The sequence below is a fragment of the Tenrec ecaudatus genome, chromosome 10, assembly GCF_050624435.1.
Source record: "Tenrec ecaudatus isolate mTenEca1 chromosome 10, mTenEca1.hap1, whole genome shotgun sequence".
NCBI lineage: Eukaryota > Metazoa > Chordata > Mammalia > Afrosoricida > Tenrecidae > Tenrec > Tenrec ecaudatus.
The window spans coordinates 122245890-122264725 of NC_134539.1; the positions used below are offsets into that span (position 1 = coordinate 122245890).

General features: G+C 35.5%; 1 protein-coding gene across 1 annotated transcript in view; it reads right to left on the minus strand.

Annotated features, from left to right (window-relative positions):
* MED13 (mediator complex subunit 13) overlaps positions 1-18836 on the minus strand; it is a 90374-nt gene that overhangs the window by 30034 nt on the left and 41504 nt on the right. The window contains exons 10-16 of the mRNA XM_075561493.1: positions 11728-11941; positions 9829-9910; positions 8203-8324; positions 6476-6566; positions 6127-6341; positions 5685-5881; positions 4117-5033 (exon numbers count right to left, since the gene is read on the minus strand). Of these exons, the coding sequence (XP_075417608.1) occupies positions 4117-5033; positions 5685-5881; positions 6127-6341; positions 6476-6566; positions 8203-8324; positions 9829-9910; positions 11728-11941 (1838 nt within the window). The remainder of the gene's footprint in view (positions 1-4116; positions 5034-5684; positions 5882-6126; positions 6342-6475; positions 6567-8202; positions 8325-9828; positions 9911-11727; positions 11942-18836) is intronic.

Consider the following 18836-nt stretch of genomic DNA (forward strand, 5'->3'; position numbering starts at 1 on the left):
GAGTAAATACACAGAGAGGATCATAGGGATGTGGCTTACTAATCCACAGCGCTACAGGGGATGATCGCTGAAGACAAAGCAGGTGTATAAGCAACTGGAGTGAAGAAAGCTGATGGTGCCCGACTATCAAAAGATATAGCATCTGGGGTCTTAAAGGCTTGAAGATAAAGAAGCAGCCATCTAGCTGAGAAGCCCCCATGAAGAAGCACACCAACTTGTGTGATCACAGCTGCCCAAAACAGTTCGCAACCCCTTTGGGAGTCAAACTATTCTTAACAGTAGCAAAATTACAATTATGAAGTAGCAATGAAAATAATTGTATGGCGGCGGTGGGGGTGTTGTTGTTGTCACCACAACATGGGGAACTGTATTAAAAGGTAGCAGCATTAAGAAGGTTGAGAACTATTTGGGTGTTTGCTACCTCATCTCTTAGGCTTTATATCTCCTACTATTGCCTCCATTATCCAATGAAATCCAGTCAAATCAACCTTCTAGCTGCTCCTGAAGCATGACAAGCAAACACTACTTCCTCAGAATTTTCACACATTCATATTGTCTGTAAAATTCTTCCCTCAGAAAACATTCACCCTCTTTAATCTAAGTCTTTGCTCCAATAATACTTTCTTAGAAAAATCTTCTTTAATCTTATCTCTTAAAGAGCACTCTTTTCTTTGCTCATTCTTAATCTGCTTTTTCTTTAATGCTAGTCATAATCTGATTATATGATTTGTTTATCATCTGTCTTCTCCACTAGATTAAAGCTCAAAATAAGCAAAGAAAAAGTCTGCTTTGTTCAAAGTTGCACCAAAAAAGGTGGCTGACTCCTACTAGATGCTCAGTAAATATTGAATCAGTAAAAGAAGGTTGAGTAAAATACATCTAGCAATTTTCTAGTAATTAATGTTGAGTTATCCTTTATAATTCTACTAAGTGTGCAATTACAGATTTACAATTAACACAATTTTAATTGGCAAAGTTAAACTGCTGGGAAATCTTCCCTTTAAAAAAAGCGGTGTGATGTTTATACACCAACATCAGTGACCGAAGGATGTAAATCATATAATCTGAAGCAAAAGAGGGAATAATATCAATCTCTAAATTGTGAGATTCTGGTTTGCAGAAGGCGACAGATGACACTGGGGGCCCAAAATACATTTGTAAGATCTACATAGGAAATAAGCCTCTAGTGATTTCCCTCTATCTATAATAAAGGGATGAGATGAAATTGGTTATCAAACAGAGTACACTGGAGATGACCTACAGGAGATCAAAATGGTAAACCTGACTTGAATACTTAAAACCTTGTCAGAAAAACAAACAAACAAACAAACAAAAAATCCTTGTCAGTTGATTCCCCTCTCCTTTCTCTGATGCATGTTAGGCCTATCTGGTTTTCAGCATTTTCTGAGTTTTTGTTGTTGTTCGCATTGAGGTTTATATCTGATGTATTTTGACCCTCTTGAATTTTTGTTATGCTTTTCTATTTTTCAGACTATGCAATCCAAGACTGATGAACCTATAGAGACAGCAAGTAGAATAAGGGTTTCCGGGGCGGGGGCTCTAAGTAGGGGACAAAGTGAGCTGTGGGAGACACAAGGGAGCTGATGTCAGAAGGAAGAGAATATTTTGAAATTGACTATGATAACAATTGTACTGCTTGATGCGACTGAATATGTTATCTGTATTAGTTCCCAATAAAGTGTTTTTTAAAAATAAAAATATCAGCCTTTAAGTGTCTCTATTAGTCACCCAAAGGAGCCCTGGTGGCATAGTGCAAGGTCAGCAATTCAAAGCCACCAGCTGCTCCAAGGGAGAAAGATGGGGCTTTCAACTCCTGTCCTGTAATGTTCACTAATGGATCAGCATCAACTCCCAGGCAGCGAGTATGGATTCTTTCTGTTGATTAGCCACTCAAAGGAGCCCTGATTGTATAATTCGGTTAATGTAGGCAATTCAGTCACCATGCGCTTTATAAGACAAATATGAGGCAGTATACTTTGTCCTATATAGACATTATGAATTGCAATAGATTCATGACAATGAATTTGTTCTGGTTTCTTTTTAACAAGTCACACAAAAATTGCTTTTACTTAACATTACTTATATAGATCCCCAAAAGAAGAATACTCTTCCTGTATTATGTTCTTCATCAGGTACTTTTGACCAAGTTTCTAGCCAGCACTTGAATTACAGACAACCAGAACTTTAGAATTTGTCTTTTCAAGGTACATAACATAACAACCTTCATTGCCCATACAAGAAAGATCCAATTTGGAAACACCACTAAGCAAACCCAACATTACCTTAGACATACTTGTAGCAGACTGAAGGAACTGAAACACTCCCTTTGGACTTCATACTGAAATACTGCAGTGTGAGAAGGAGGTGACTACTACCTCAAAATTATGCTGTTGGAAGTCACTGGACTTTGGTTCCAATTTCTTGCTTTGAAAGTGCCCAGTAATTGGCAACCTACGACTATTATATATTTGCTATTTTAATACTGCCTTTGCTTCATTATGACATCTTAGTCCAGCAGTATTAGTTTGCCTTAATATATGAGTGTTACTGAAAGTTTTGCCCTAGTGCCACCCCTCACTGTTTGTATAAATAGTATTCGGTCTCGAGTTGTACAAGTCAATAATCAATGTATGTTAATCTAAAAAGATGGCTTACACATGTACACTTTAGTTTTCTTCTCTTTAAAACTTTATTTTTCACTTTAATTTTCTAAGCCTTACTTCAATTCTATACCACTGGCTAAGTTCATGATACTACCAATAGAATTGCCATATTCTCAACAGGGATGATTTATAATATTCCCAAATAAAATGATAATGATATCTCTAGAACATACCAGTGGCATATAGTATAGCTATATGAATGGATTTTGAACTTGAACTAACCATAAGCCCCAATTTAAGAACAATTAGTTGTTGTTTTATAAGAACAATTAGTTCTTATGAAACGGCCTTACTCAATTCTTGCTCTCAAGAAGCAATAACTGAAGATATGGATGCTACAGTAGTGTGGTGAAGAAATCAGATGGTGCTTGGTTGTAAAAAAAAATTTTTGTCTGGGGTCTTAAAGGCTTGCCTTAAAACAAGCACCCATCTCAGTAAGTTGTCAGCTAAAGTCACACAAAAGAGGCATACCATCTAGTGAGATCCAAGTATTGTACATAAAATCCAAAACCAGAGGAGGGAACAGGATTAGAGCTTACATTCTAAGCACCCAGTGTGCAGAAGGCTTGGATGACAGTGAAAGCTCAAAATCCCCTGGCAGCATTCCCATGTGGATAAAACATCTGGGAAATCCCCTGACCACTGATTAGGGATACGAACAACCTTGTCTCCAAAGTGCAAAATCGATTAATACTGCTGTAGTTAGGTCAAAATTTAATACCTCATCCTTTGTTCTCAATCTTTTCAAAACTTTTACATTTGTTCTAGTTTTAATTATTTTCTGCTTTCTTTAGGATTGAGGCTTTTCTGTGTTTAATTTTGTAACTTGTTGGGGGTATGAAGAGTTGAATGTTTTTCTTTACATGAAATCCAGGATAGGTCAATATAGAGACCGCAACTGGATTAATAGTTTCTTAAGGGTTATGGAAGGAAAGGTTAGGAGGAAAGGGGAGCTAATGAGTACAAGAATGAAGAGAATGTTCTAAAATTGTTTGTGGTGATGACCTCACAACGCTTTAATGTGTTTAAACCACTATATTGTATGGTATATGAATTATGTATCAATCAAACTGCAAAAAAGGGTACATTTAGATTTCATGGAACAAATTTGTTTAAAAATTGTTAAATGGAAACCCAATTTTCCAAGTAAAATTTCACCCAAAACACAGTATTTTACCTTAAACATATATACACTGTACATACTCGTGTATAAGCTGAGTTTTCCAATACATTTTTAATGCAGTTTTTATGGTAAAATTAGGTGCCTTGGCAGATATTCAGGCTGGCTTATACTCGAGTATCTTATATATATATATATATATATATATAAAAAGAAAAATTGCTTGTAGTACTTTTTCCTATAAACCAAAGGCAAGTAAAGTCATTCAACTAAAGGAAAAGTAACAAAACAGTATTTTGTTCAAACACTTACCATTTCTTTTGGACCAAGGATGTAAGCAGGAACTTTTTACGAGAGCCTCATCAACTTTTCCTCCTGACATATTATCCATGAACTGACGCCCATGTTCTAATGCAAGGTAACAGTCATTGCAACAGTCCCGTTCTTCAACTCGGACCCAATTGGTAATTATACCAATTTTGGGGACAGGTTCTTGGTCTGCTGCTCCAAAGGGTGAAAATAAATTAGTGCACTGATCTTGTAGTAATAATATCAGCTCATCTGGCAACTTTTCTGATTCTTTCAGTCCTCCATTCACATGTTCAGCAGAAGTAGCCCTGAGAGCTTCAAAACGTTTTTCTGCTTCTTTGCCGCATTCTGTGTTGCGTCCTATGATATCTAGTTCATCTTCAAGAAATAATCCTGAATTGTTTCCAAATTTTCTGTTCATGACAGCACTGAACCCACAGGTACACCGATACTGGGCTTCCTGCGTTGGATCTGGAATGTAAACTCCAACATCGGCACCCTTGATATTCATGTTGCAGACACAGATACAGCAACTATCAAAATTACAGTCTTTAAACAAATTCATAACTGATTCTGAAAGGATGAGGTTTACATAAAGACTGTGTGCCTCAGGGATGGAAGGGACAGTTGCAGGTTCAACAGAATTGAGGGGTCTGCAAGTGGATGGTGTAGAAGCTGGTGAATACAAGTCCGAATTTTCATACTTGACAGAACCTTGAGCACTAGCAGGCCCACCGGCTCCACGAGGAGTCCTTGGGGTCCTTGGAGTCCTTGGAGTTGGAAATCTAGGGGTGGATGGAGAAGGAAGAATTCCTGCTCCACCATTACTAGGAGGTGCACTGCTAGGAGGCATTCCAAAAGAAGTATGAGTTTGAGGTGTATAAGCAGGGCCATATTCTGGATCCATTGTATTTCCATCGCTAGGGTCCCATGGTAAAAAAAACAAACACATATAAATGAACAATACATTAGAATTGTGAATACAATAAAAAATGTGCCATATGTTTTTCGGTAACATTAAACTATGAAAGAACAATTAATGAAAAATTTTGAAGTATAATTATGCCTTAAGAGTGATACTAGTTCCAAAATTATAAAGAAAATCTGTAGCCCTATCTACAGAGATAACTACATTTACTATCTGTATATTTCATACACACACAAACACATATATTTCATTAATTCTATGGTTATAAAACACACTCAGACAACGGGTTTTCACACGGAAAAGAGACAATGGCAATTTTAAAATGCTACCAATTATGAGTTACCATTTAAGGGATGCTATGCTACAATGTGAGAAGTGTGTGTGTTGAAATACAGCAAATAATAAACGGGAGTGATTTAAAAATTTAGGCTAAAAGAAAAAGTAATTTTGAAGTAAAGTATAATGCCCCCTATGTTTTCTAGTTTACCTATACCCACTATTAACATTATAACCGTTTAACTAAAATCAACTTAAAGAATTTAAAAAACCAGTGTCCATTTTTAGTATACCAAGTCATTCTATATATTATATAAACCCACACCAACATTCATTACACTATAATTATTGGACAAACCATACATACCCCTCTTTAATGAACGGCATTGCCGGCCCTGAATGAAGCAATTCCAATTTTCCAACAGTCCAACTCTGACGATAAATACACTCTTCTGGCAATTTGATAGGAGGCAAGCATTGGCTTGGTAGAGTTTTAAGAGGTGCAAACATGGAACATCCCACTAGAACTTGACAATTTTCGGGCTTGTAGACATAAGAAAAATCCTACAATATAAAAAACCATGGTTTTCAGTATATTATCTCCTACGGGAGTCAGAGGGTGCTGGCTAACACTGACCCCTTCATCCCACTTTAAACTAAATATAAAAATACTCTGTATTCTTAAACACAAATGTTATAGTGTCACCATTACAATCCAAATGTTAACTACAATAGAATCATGAAATGATGCTAAGATAAAAAAATCAACTCAGTAGTGAATTTTTTGCCTAGAAACATAAAATATTTACCTTAATTTCAGAAGGCTTTGGGCTACAGAATCCCTCATCAACCTCTATTCTGAACTGTGCTCCTATGTTAGAAGTATTTCCTTCCAGAACAGTTCCTCCAGGTGTCGTATCCATACTACCATATTCTTTATTATTCATGTTCATTGGAGAAAATCCCATAATATGCTGTTCCAACGATGGTGGTGTAGGATACATCTTATGAAGATCTGCAGTGCCTGTATTTAATAAAACACATATTTTAACCTATAACGAAAATGAGGCGAGTTTGTATTTCCTGAAGAGGAAGGAATAGTTTTATTGTGATCCTAAGTGTACCTATTTACCTGGAGGACAAATTTGAAAAACTTACTTATGCAAGATAATGGGTCCAGATTTCCTGCTTTTGATTCCTTACAGCTGGATTTATCATCTGATCCATTTGTTGATTTTTTAGATCCAGGCTATTAAAAGAACCACACACATACACACATTTTTATCAGAAACTTTACAAGCAACATTTTTTTAAGCAACATAATCTTTAAATGGTCATCATATATAATTTAAAAGTAAAGTCCTCTCATCAAAACTAACATTTTGAATTTAGGATGGATCTAAGAAATTATTAGACAAGCTTAAAAGACATAAAACACATGAGGCAATCACTAATCCAAAATCAATAAAGGGAAAGTTCCTCCAGAGAAAATGACGAGTGTTTTGTACACCTTTATTTTATGGATAACTTTAATGTCTCCTATATATAATCAATCAGTGAGTCCTAGCAGTGCAGTAGGTTTAACACTGGGTCAATAAACAGATGTTGGGGGTAGGGGGTTATGCCCACAAGCTGTCCCACAGGAGAAAGATGAGGAAGTCTGGGTTACTATGAGTCAGAAGTATGTAATCAATCATTCATCTAGATTTGCACTTTAACATTGCTTTTATAATCTCACCTTTGAAAAATACTGAAAAGGTAACTAAGCAAACCCAAGAAGGAGCAGACATGACACAGCAATAGGGTCCCTAACTAAAAGTAAGTTTTTGTTGTTGTTGTTTTAAGGATATTTTAATACATTGAATAAACAAGTTGAACATTTCTATCCTATCATCAATATTTTTAGAGCTGATAACATTGATGCTATGTTACCCTTCTTGGAGAGGGGCTACAGCTGATACATGAACGATAGCAAAGAGAAGCTATGAATGCACCATAACTATATTTGCCTAGTAAATTGTACCCTTAAATATATCATATTACAGGATGCAGAGTAAAAGTTCGTGCATACACATATTTGCCTTCTCTCATGTAACTGAAGGAACCAAATGTCTGTCTACATGTATACAAATCTATATACTGACAGGATTTAAAGCACTGATTACATAGGACAAAACCAAAATGTATCCTAGAAGTTTACAAGTTAAAAAAAAAAAAGTTTACAAGTTACCTTTAAGCAGATGAAAAAAAGAATTCCCTTTTAAAATAATGCAACACCCAATTCAATAATTTTCCAGATTTGACACACTAGGGAATCTCATATTAAGTTTTAATTTTTTTCTCTCTCCTTTTCTCTGCAAATGGGTGTTCTTAATTTTCCTTCTTTCATTGTTATAAATATATATGTCTTATAGTAATGACTGTGATACCAAGCAAATCCAAAAGTGGCATTTGTTAATGGGCAAGGCACATATATTTAATGTTAATTACTTTGTATGTATTCTCTAAATGAGCCAATTCCAGTGTCATTTTTTAAACTAAAAGATCAGAGAATAAGAAACTAATTCTGCTTCCTAAGGACTGAAGAAAAAGAATACTTGGTAGCTCAAGTTATGCTTAATCAATCATGTGCGTCTGTGACTCACACAAACAAAAATCATTTTGAAGTTTATAAGTCAGCTGATGTCAAAAATGCTCAAGTAGTACAAGGTTAAAAGAAAAAAAAACTCTAATAATGAATGGGACTTCATTTTAAGTATTTTAGCGCTAATGCTTCTAACATGTTTCCTATTGTTTAGAGTTAGAAAGAAAGAAAAGGAAAATCACAGATAACTTTTGAAAGGGAAAAAAGTAAATAAAACACACAGTCCTAATAGGATACTTACTGTTAGCTCATCTTCATCAGAATTGAAGAGATTATCCAGGTCAGTATAAGAGACAGCCAAGTCTGAGTCATAAATCAAACTGGTTGATGGAGGTCGGGCATGACTAGTAGGGCGTGGAGCATCTACACATGTCAATCAGAAAAACAAAACTCTACTACTGATCACATAGGTATCACTAATAGTTTAGACACGTTTAAACTTATAACCTTCAGTTATAAGACATATATATAAAAAAGAAATCATGAATTTTTTGTCATAGAAATAAAGTTATAAATAAATGATAGTACCCCTTCCTGGAAGCAACAAAGGCCACGTAAGCCATAGCATAGCTGAAGTACACGACATAAATAATGAAACTAACATATAAAAACTAACACCATTAAAATAAGAAAACTAAACACACAGTCACATTTTAATTTTTCTATCTTCCTTTAATGAAAAGCACAATACAATAATTAGGAGCTCTGGCAGACTACTAATTTTGACAGATGATTAATTTGAATCTCAGTTCTACCTATGTAGGCCCTGAGCAAATTTCTCATCCCCTCCATGCTTTAGGAATGGCACCTACTAAGAAGTCAATGTGACAGAATGAAGGTAAAGCACTTTGTCTATTGCCATACACTTAAGCACTCAAAAAATATTATCTCTTAATTAAGCTGTATTTGAGATCTAGAATTTTATTTAGCTTTTAATCTTTCCCCAAAATCAGAGGGAGGAAAAACATGATTACTTTAAATAAATTACAAATACAAGGGAAGTTTAAGCTTCCTTATAGTTTCACTTAAAAAAAAAATTTGCTAAATAACCTTCGAAATCATCCTCTGAGTATCAACTAACTTGAAACAGCTCTTACTTTCAGACTATGAAAGTCACTTTCTCCGATGCTTTCTAAAGACTCTTTGCCGCGGGCGCCCGCCTGAGCCCGCGCCGCTGCCCCGGCCGGGGCGAGGGGCAAAAAAAATAAATAAATAAATAAAGACTCTTCACCATAAGGGATGATCCAGAAAGTGCTCCATGTCTACATTTTCAGAAATCCATACCACAGGCACAAGGGAATTACAAATGAGGAGCTTCAAAAAGTCCATGGAAAAATGGACTTACAAGACAGTGGAACGTTTCCCTAAACTTTTCAAAGGTTTCCCCTGCCTCACCCTGTCCCTGGGGACTCTTTAGATCCTAGAATCCACCACACCTCTAAGTCGATTTGTCATATTCTGGTATCATACTGTTATTAAAACCTTGACAGCTATACCACTAGTCTTTCACACATTAGCAGTACTACCCATAGTGGACAAGTTTCAGCAGAGCTTCAAGTCTAGGATAGATCAAGAAGAAAGGTCCAATGATATACTTTCAAAAATCTAATCAATTCTCTTAACTTTACAAATAAGAATATTCTTTTCATCTGTAAAACAGGAACGAAATTTGAACAATTTGAAACAATTTCAATCACCTCAATTTCTCCCAATAAAAGTTGAACAATAAACCCATTGTTGCTAGGAAGGTCTCTCTTTATGTGAAACATTATACAAAATGGAATTTTAAGTCATACAGTATCATCAGCTTCACTTTTTAGTAATAGTCCCTAGATGCAACATTTTGAATAGGAAATAAATTATTTACCTTGCTTGATAGAGTGACTAAATAATGACATTGCATCTTCTTCATGTGATAACACTGTTACACTTGATGTTCCATCTTCTACCTGAAAGCAGTATAGCATTACATGTTAGGGCAAAATATGCAATTTATCAACAATAAAATCTACCAAATACTGAGTAGCAAACTATGTGCCAAACATTCTCCTAACTGGTTCCACATTCATTACTACTCATTCTCACTATTAACTTTTCAGGTAAAATTAGCACTTATCTTACACATAAAACAGAGGCTCTAAAGATAATCTATTGTCGGCCATCTAGCTCAGAAGCAACTAAGCCCACATGGAAGAAGCACACCAGCCTGCCTGATCATGAGGTGCCGAAGGGATCAGTTATCAGGCATCAAAGAACCAAAAATCATATTATTGTGTGCTCACCTCCCTGATACAATCACTGAAGACAAATGGGTGCATAAGCAAATGTGGCAAAGAAAACTGATGGTGCCCTACTATCAAAAGATATAGCGTCTGGGGTCTTAAAGGCTTGAAGGTAAACAAGCAGCCATCTAACTGAGAAGCAACAAAGCCCACATGGAAGCAGCACACCAGACTGTGAGATCATGAGGTGTCGAAGGGATCAGGTATCATCAGAACAAAAAAAAATCATATCACTGTGAATGAGGGGGGCGAGTGCAGAGTGGAGACCCAAAGCCCACTTATAGGCCACTGGACATCCCCTTACAGAAAGGTCTTGGGGAGGATATGAGCCAGTTAGAGTGTGATGTAGCAATGATGAAACACAACTTTCCTCTAGTTCCTAAATGCGTCTCCCGTGACTCCCACTATCATGATCCCAATTCTACTTTACAAATCTGGCTAGACCAGAGGATGTACACTGGTACAGATGGGAACTGGAAACACAGGGAAACCAGGGTGGATGATCCCTTCAGGACCAGTGGTATGATTGGCGATACTGGGAGAGTGGAGGGGAGGGTGGGTTGGAAAGGGGGAACCGATTGCAAGGATCTACATATAACCTCCTCCCTGGGGGACGGACAATAGCAAAGTGGGTGGAGATGTCGGACAGGGAAAGATATGACAAAATAATAATTTATAAATTCTCAAGGGTTCATGAGGGAGGGGGGAGGGGGGAGTGAGGAGCTGATGCCAGGGGCTTAGGTGGAGAGCAAATGTTTGAGAATGATGAGGGCAATGAATGTACAAATGTGCTTTACACAATTGATGTATGTATGGATTGTGATAAGAGTTGGATGAGCCCCTAATAAAATGATTTTAAAAAAGGATAATCTATAGCTGAGAGGTATTGAGAATTTTGATTTCAACTTAAAGGCATCAAATTCCAAAGCCTATGTTCTAGTAAATCACTGCCTTCTTACAGTTGAACTTTTCTATTTCAAGCAAAACTCATACTGAGCAGTTTTCTAGATGGTCAAATATTTCACTTTCTATACATTAAAATAAAATTTTAATTGTAGAGGCTTTGTAAGTTCTTGAATCACATACTCAAAAATATCAAACTTTTTACAAACCAGGGCATCTACTGTATATTTTTGGAAAAAGATAACTTACTCACAGCATATTTTAACTCAATATCAGAACAGTCTATCTAAATGTTCTGCCTTCATTTATAAAATAAGTTATTATGCTTTCTACAACTAAGAAAAAAAATTGAAACTTTAAAAATAAGCAATAGATATATTTCCTTTACCGGAGTATAGCTATAATTTAAACTACATTCAAATTCTTGAATTTTGTACCATGTGTCTGATTTTACATACTAAAAAATGTTTTCTAAATTAGATCTATTTTAGAAGAAAAACAAAAATTAAGATAAATGTGGTAAGAAATGCAGTGCTACCAAATTATTGGGTTAACCTTTGGTGTATGTTGATTTCTCTTACCTTGTGTTTTTTCCCAGGTTCTCTCTCAATATTTTGTCTATCTTTCTTATCAGGAAAAAGGAATTCCTCATCTCCTTCAACAAATGCATATGGATCAATTTTAGGTTCTTGTTCTGCATCTGATGCTATTGCTGAGAGATACTGATTTTTAATTTGATATTGCTGCACTAGTTCATCAGAAACTTTTAAAGGTTTCTTACATTGCACCATTAACCTGCATAAAAATACAAAATGAGAAAACTCATTACATTCATTGGGCATAAAAAAAGTCCAAAAATGACTTAATAATCATGAAGTTATTAGAACAATTTAGAAGTTCATTAACCTGAAACTTCTAATTCTACAAAGAATGTAATGCACAGAAAACATTTTAGGGCAGGAGAAATGGAACTGAAATGCAGTCTATTTTCTATATGCTCTTCCCACCATAGTTTGCTCTTTTGGAAATCCACTGTGCTCAAGCCCTCAGGCATACGACTTTGTGCAAAACCATTTAGTAGATGAGCCCCTTAAATCTACACTACTTTTGGACAGTAAGCGTGAACTGTATGTGTATATTGGGATGAGTATCTTTTGAATGATCGATGCTAATATTCATACAAGGAAAGGGATTAGCCTTGCCTTATCATGATGACATATTTGAAGTTAAAAGTTTTTAAAGACTGGCTTATGTTTGTTTCGGGAATCCAAGGGACCCTACAGGACAGAGAAAAACTGCTCCTGTGGGTTTCCAAGAATAAATATGGGAGCAGAGCACCTAATCTTTCTCCCTCAGAGTGGCTGGTGGCTTTAACCTTGTGGTTTGCAGGCCAACTGGTAACCCACAATGCCACCAGGATTATGAATCATAATCAACTCAATGGCATTGAGTTTGGTTTCAGTTTGGTGTTCCAAGAAAGTATTAATTTTGGTAAGATGTTTTACAAAGGCAAAGTGAAGTCAATGCCAAGTCTCCTAAAGTTCTAATCGTATCAGAAAAATTTATTTTTATATTACCAGCTTTCTAGTTCAACATGGTATCTAAACATGTGTTTCTACTTTTTCCAAAAATAAGAAGATGCCAAAAGAGGGAAGAACAAGAGTGAAAACACCAGTGAAGTAAAAAAGATGAACGAACTGGAGAAAGGGGAAGCATAAAGCTGAGGGATACCAAACCAACAAGCACCATGTCAATCTGCACCAAAAAAAACCACAAAAACCCACAACACCCAAACTCGTTGCTCTAAGAAAGAAGAGAAGGGGCCATAGAGGGTTTCAAGTTGCAAATCTGTTCAGCAGTGCACTGCTACACCTTTCTCCTGTCACGCAGTGTGGGTCCAAACATGACTTAGCAGCTGAGCACTTAACCACTGGGCCACCAGGGCTCCTCTGCTATGGACCAGAGAACCCTGGAAATGATCAGGTCTTTAATTCCTCTGAAGATCTGGGTGCTTGATGAGAGTGAATACAGTGATTAGTATTCCTGTTGGTAAAGCTGACTACAGTCAGGCTTCTTCCTCACATTATACTCAAAATCCTGCAACGGCTAATTTACTGAGTCAAAACCTTTCTTGTACCTTACAGGATGATCTGGTTCCTTTTTTTTCCTCTCCATCTTTATCACATAACTATTCTACTACTCTCCTCATTCATTTCTTCCAAGGGCCTTCTGACGTTCCTCAAAGAATCCAACAAACTTCTGGACAATGAATAAGAAAGATCACAGAAGAAAAAATGCATCTGACTTAGGGTCTAGGCACATCATTGACTGCCAGAAAAACGAACAAATATGTCTTGGAAGAAGTACATCTAGAGTGCTTTCTAGAAGAAAGAAGGTGAGACTTCATCTCACGTTCTTGGAACATGTCCTCAGAAAAGACCAATTCCTGAAGACAGCATACTGGGTAGAGTAGGGGGTCAGTGAAAAGGTGGAAGTCCTCAAGGAGAGTGACACAGTGGCTGCTAACAATGGATTCAAACGTAACAACTGTGAGGATGGCAGAGGACCAGACAGTGTTTCGTTTTGTTGGACATAGCTCCCTATGAGTCAGAATGGACTCAAAGGCACTCAACAACGAATTCTATTGAGAACAGGGATACAATTTTTATTAATGTATTCACTTCTGCCTGGCACAAGAAGGTACTTTATAAGGATGATAACAGAGGCCATCAAAAGTAGTTATTTTCAAAACATGACATTAAAAAAAACACCATGGCATTAAGTGCTCAAAATTAAATCATTATAATCCTCAGTATGTCTAAACTACAATCCTAACTCTACAGAAATGTTCCACAGTAACACAGAGCTAATAAACCAATGTGTATTCTTCACAATGAATTATATTAGTTCTGTTTTATAAACACAACACTTCTAAAACTTGCTTTAGGACTTTAGTAACTGAATTGTCTATCAAATGTTCACTAAAATAATTTTCAAGTAGTATCTACTTAGATATAAACTTTTCTAATTTAAGACATATAATAATCATATAAGGTAGGAAAGTGCATTCTCTTGGATGTGATGCAGAAATTATCTAGAAATACACGGTTTGCTGAGGTAGCACAGTGGCAGAGTTAGACCTGGGAAGACATTAAGGTTTTAAGAATGCATGTTGAAGGAAGAGACGAGCCAAACAAGGTGCAGTGTAGCACCAATGAAACACACAACTTTCCTCTACTTCTTTAATGCTTCTTCCGCCTCATTATCATGACCCCAATTCTGCCTTCCAAATCCGGCTAGACCAGAGGATATACACTGGTACAGGTAAGAGCTGGAAACACAGGGAATACCGGACAGATAACCATTCAGGACCAATAATGAGAGTAGCGATACCAGGAGGGTAAGGGGGAGATGGGGTAGAAAGGGGGAACCCATCACAAGGATCTACATATAACTCTCTCCCTGGGTGACAGACAACAAAAAGTGGGAGAAAGGAGACATCGGACAGTGTAAGTAAGACATGAAAAAAATAATTTATAAATTACAAAGGGTTTATAAGGGAGAGAAGGTGAAGAAGGGAAGGAGGGTGAGAAAGGGAGGGAGGGTGAGGAAGGAAAGGAGAAAATGAGGAGCTGACACCTAGGGCGCAAGTAGAAAGAAAATGTTTTGAGAATGATGATGGAAACAAATGTACAGATGTGCTTGACACAATGGATATATGTACAGATTGTATTAAGAGCTGTAAGAGCCCCCAAATAAAATGATTTTTTAAATGTAAGATGGAAAATAATAAAAATTTGTAATTTATCAATGGGTCACAAGGGTGGGTGGGGGGAGGAAGAAAAGAGGAGCTGATACTAAGGGCTCAAGTAGAAAGTAACTGTTTAGAAAATGATGGTAACATATGTACAAATATGCTTGATAAAATTGATGTATGGATTGTTACAAGAGCTGTAAGAGCCCCAATAAAATGACATATTGATTAAAAAATTAAAGTGAACTATCAAAATACAAAAAAAAAAAATCATGTTTTTTTTTTCTTTTTTTTGCCGCCGCTGCCAAAAAATCATGTTTAACTAATTAATCATGGTGGGAGGAGAAGTAAACTCAGCCTCCTTTCCACCACCCTGAAATAAACTACTACTCTTTATAGAAGTGAGTACATAAAACTGGTTTTCATGTTAAATTGTCTTCTCTGAGAAAGCATAAAAACTGCCACATTGCTAACGTATTATGCAGTAATAGTCAAAGGATCATTCCTAGTGCCCAGAGCTCTATAAGAAATAAGAGTGACAACAGAAAAGTGGGTGAAGGGAAACACTGGACAGTGTAAGACATGACAAAATAATAATAATTTATAAATGATCAAGGGTTTAAGAGGGGCAGGGAGGGAGGGGAAAAATGAGAAGTTGATACCAAGGGCTCAAGTAGAAAGCAAATGTTTTGAGAATGATGATGGCAACAAATGTACAAATGTGCTTAACACAATGGATGTATGGATTGTAATAAGAGTAGTATGAGCCCCCAATAAAATGATTTTTTTAAAAAGAGTAAATCAATGTACTAAAGATAAAACTTATTATTTTACTGAAGTGTTCTCAAACACATTGGCATATGCAAAGAATTTAATTGTAGTCAATATCAAGTCACAATGAATACAGTATGAATTACATTACACATACTTCTATATTTAAAGGTGATTAAAAGTTATTTTTAAGAGATGCCCGATTCAATTATCAATTCCATACTATTCCAATTCTATATAGCACACACAATATTTTGTGTGAATCGGAACATCTCTCCTTTACTAAAAGGAACTTTCACTCATAGCCAAGTAGGCAACTGGATAGTTATCATTTCAATTAGATATAAAACTAATCGCAGTACAGTCAGAGAACAGTAAGGACGACAGCCATGAACAGGAAGCTATGCCAAGTTCAAAGCAAATTTAAATAATGTTTGTTATTGTTACCTTGCTCCTTTTCCCTGTGACTACAACACTGGAATGTACATGGAAAATTTAACATTTCATACATACTCGAGTGTAAGCCGACTTGAATATCTGCTGAGGCACCTAATTTTACCCCCAAAACTGCATTAAAAATGTGCTCGGGGGGGGGGGGGGGAATGGCTTAGACCTGAGTATCTACGGTAGCTTTTGGTAGGTAACAAATGTATTGTCTTTCCCTAGAAAAGTCATTGCTAGCGAGTTGTTTCAAACTCACAGTGGCCCCATGGTACAGCGTAGAAGTGCCCCTGTGGGCTTCTGAGTGCCAATCTTCAGAGGAGTAGAAAGCCTCATCTTTCTACTGGTAGCCTTCACTCAATATAATTTTTCTAAAGGTGTAGTTCCTATTTTAAGGTGGACAATTATACAAGGAAATAAGCAATAAAAGGAAATGTTAAAGATATAAAAGATGCCCTCTATTTTTTTGTTTGTTTTTGTTTGATGCCCTCTATTTTTAACGGTCCTTTTCTAGCATTATATCCAATATTTAAAATCCACCCTTAAATGGAGTTTAATCTGTCAAAAGTATAATTTTATTGCATTATATAATGAGTAGCCAAATAAAGATTGTTATTTATAATTGAGGAAAGTCAAGCCAGAAAGTTCATTTTAACATGGACTTCTATGAAATTAATTAAAATGTATCTTTTAGAAATGAAAGCATACATTGTATAATTATATATATACAAGAATAATCTGGTATGAAAGCTAGTTTTATTGATCACTATCATGATGCAGATACCCTGATAACAGAATAAAAAATTATGATATGGACAGTTTGTTGTTTGCTACAAGTTTGGAAAACTTCTCTCTGAACAGAATATGTTAAGCAATCAAAAATAAATTGCTAAATACTTCACATAATTAAAAAGCAACTCTAATGTTTCTTGGAATAATCTTTGTTGTCACCTTTAGAACTTGTAAAGTCCTAAAGTCCCAAGTCTGTTCTAAACTAGGTGTTATAGTTAAAAAACTAAAAATACTTAGAAAGATACTGATATTTGGCGCAGATGTGTGTACACTATACCAATATATGGGACATGCTCCTACACTTCCAACAATTTCCTCCTTCAACTATATTTTTACACATTAGAAATGAAATGTTGCTTTAAAGCAGTCAATGAAAAATTAAGGCATAAACTGCTACATAGGAAAATCTAAAAGTAAAGGAAGCACTAAGAAATGATTAATTCCATCACTATCCTAGTTAGACATTATCCAACCTAATTAGAAAAAAATCAAGATCAGTTAATAATTTTAAATCTCACTTAAAAAAAATCTGGCATTTCTCTTAAAACAAACTTTAATTTCTCCTACTAGAATTTTCTACAAAGGCACCTATATAAGTCAACAATTATTTAAAAAACGATTTCTGGAGTTACATGCTTATTCTTTATATTTGTTGCCTGTTAACTAGAATATTAATCATTCCCTATATCAGACATGTGATTCCAACTGCCTGATAGTACACATATACGAAATTATTAAAAATTCTTTATTTCTAACATTTTACACTTTATTCTTAAGCTTTATAATTATCTAGAGATCTTTCCTTATCAGTCTATAGATTTCCTTCATATTGTTACAAGTGACTATATCAGTAGTCAGACAATACTTATTAGTAAGACCTTACTTTATAAGACACATACACAGCTACTTCAAGTAACTTTTAATTTTGGAATTTTGGAAAATTTAAAATAATCAGACTTAAGTTGGCTAAGCTGTAGTCTTCCTTTCATGAACCAAACGCATCTTTAATTCTACTTTAACTTTTGCTACATTACTATCAACTGGCTGTAAAGTCTTTTACATCCACGTTTATAACATCCATCACTACATTTAACTAAAACGAAGGCTTTTCTATCACCTTTTGTCTCTGTTGCTCAAGGTGTTCGAACTGACCTCCTTTTATTGATAATAGTACTTGATTGTTTCCCAAATCCTCCTTTTCAGGAACTCTTTAATTTCAGAAAATTTACAACAGTCTTCCCATTACTTCAAAAATAATATACAAACTTGAAACCTAAGAGCATTTTGGGTCTCATTACATAATCCCTACAAACACTTGCCATGTCTCATTTTCTTGTCATGACAGAGACTACCAAGCAGCACTCCTAGAATATATGCATATTAAATTCCATTAATTTCTAAGTTTTCCATAAATGGAATTATGTTATTCCCTCTATGTGGCTGTGCTCCTACTATATTTTATATGTACCTATACTAGTTAGCTTATGGTTTTTCTTTTTCCATTAGATTATAATTTTATTCAAGGTCAAGGCCAAAATTAAAAAAAACTTTACTTTTACTCAAATTGGTGAAAGAAAATATATCTTCATTCTAATTAACTTCATTACAACCAATTACTACACATTAAAATACATTTTTAAATGTCAAAACATGGAAAAGAGGAATTTAAAACTAGTAGTATGGATTCACAAATTTATTTATATAAAATAAATCAAGCTTTGGAAAGAATTACTCTATGACTAGAAAGATGTTCACTTACATAACAACTACAAAAACAGAGTGCTTCTACAAGTATTTTAGGTTTAAATGTCAGTAAGAAAGCAAAATAGTAATCCCTAGGCATTATGATAAAGATCTCACGAGCTTTGTCAATTTGTTTTGCCATTCTCCTTCAAGAGATGGCTATTTTTAAAAAGTTCTCACAATATCCTA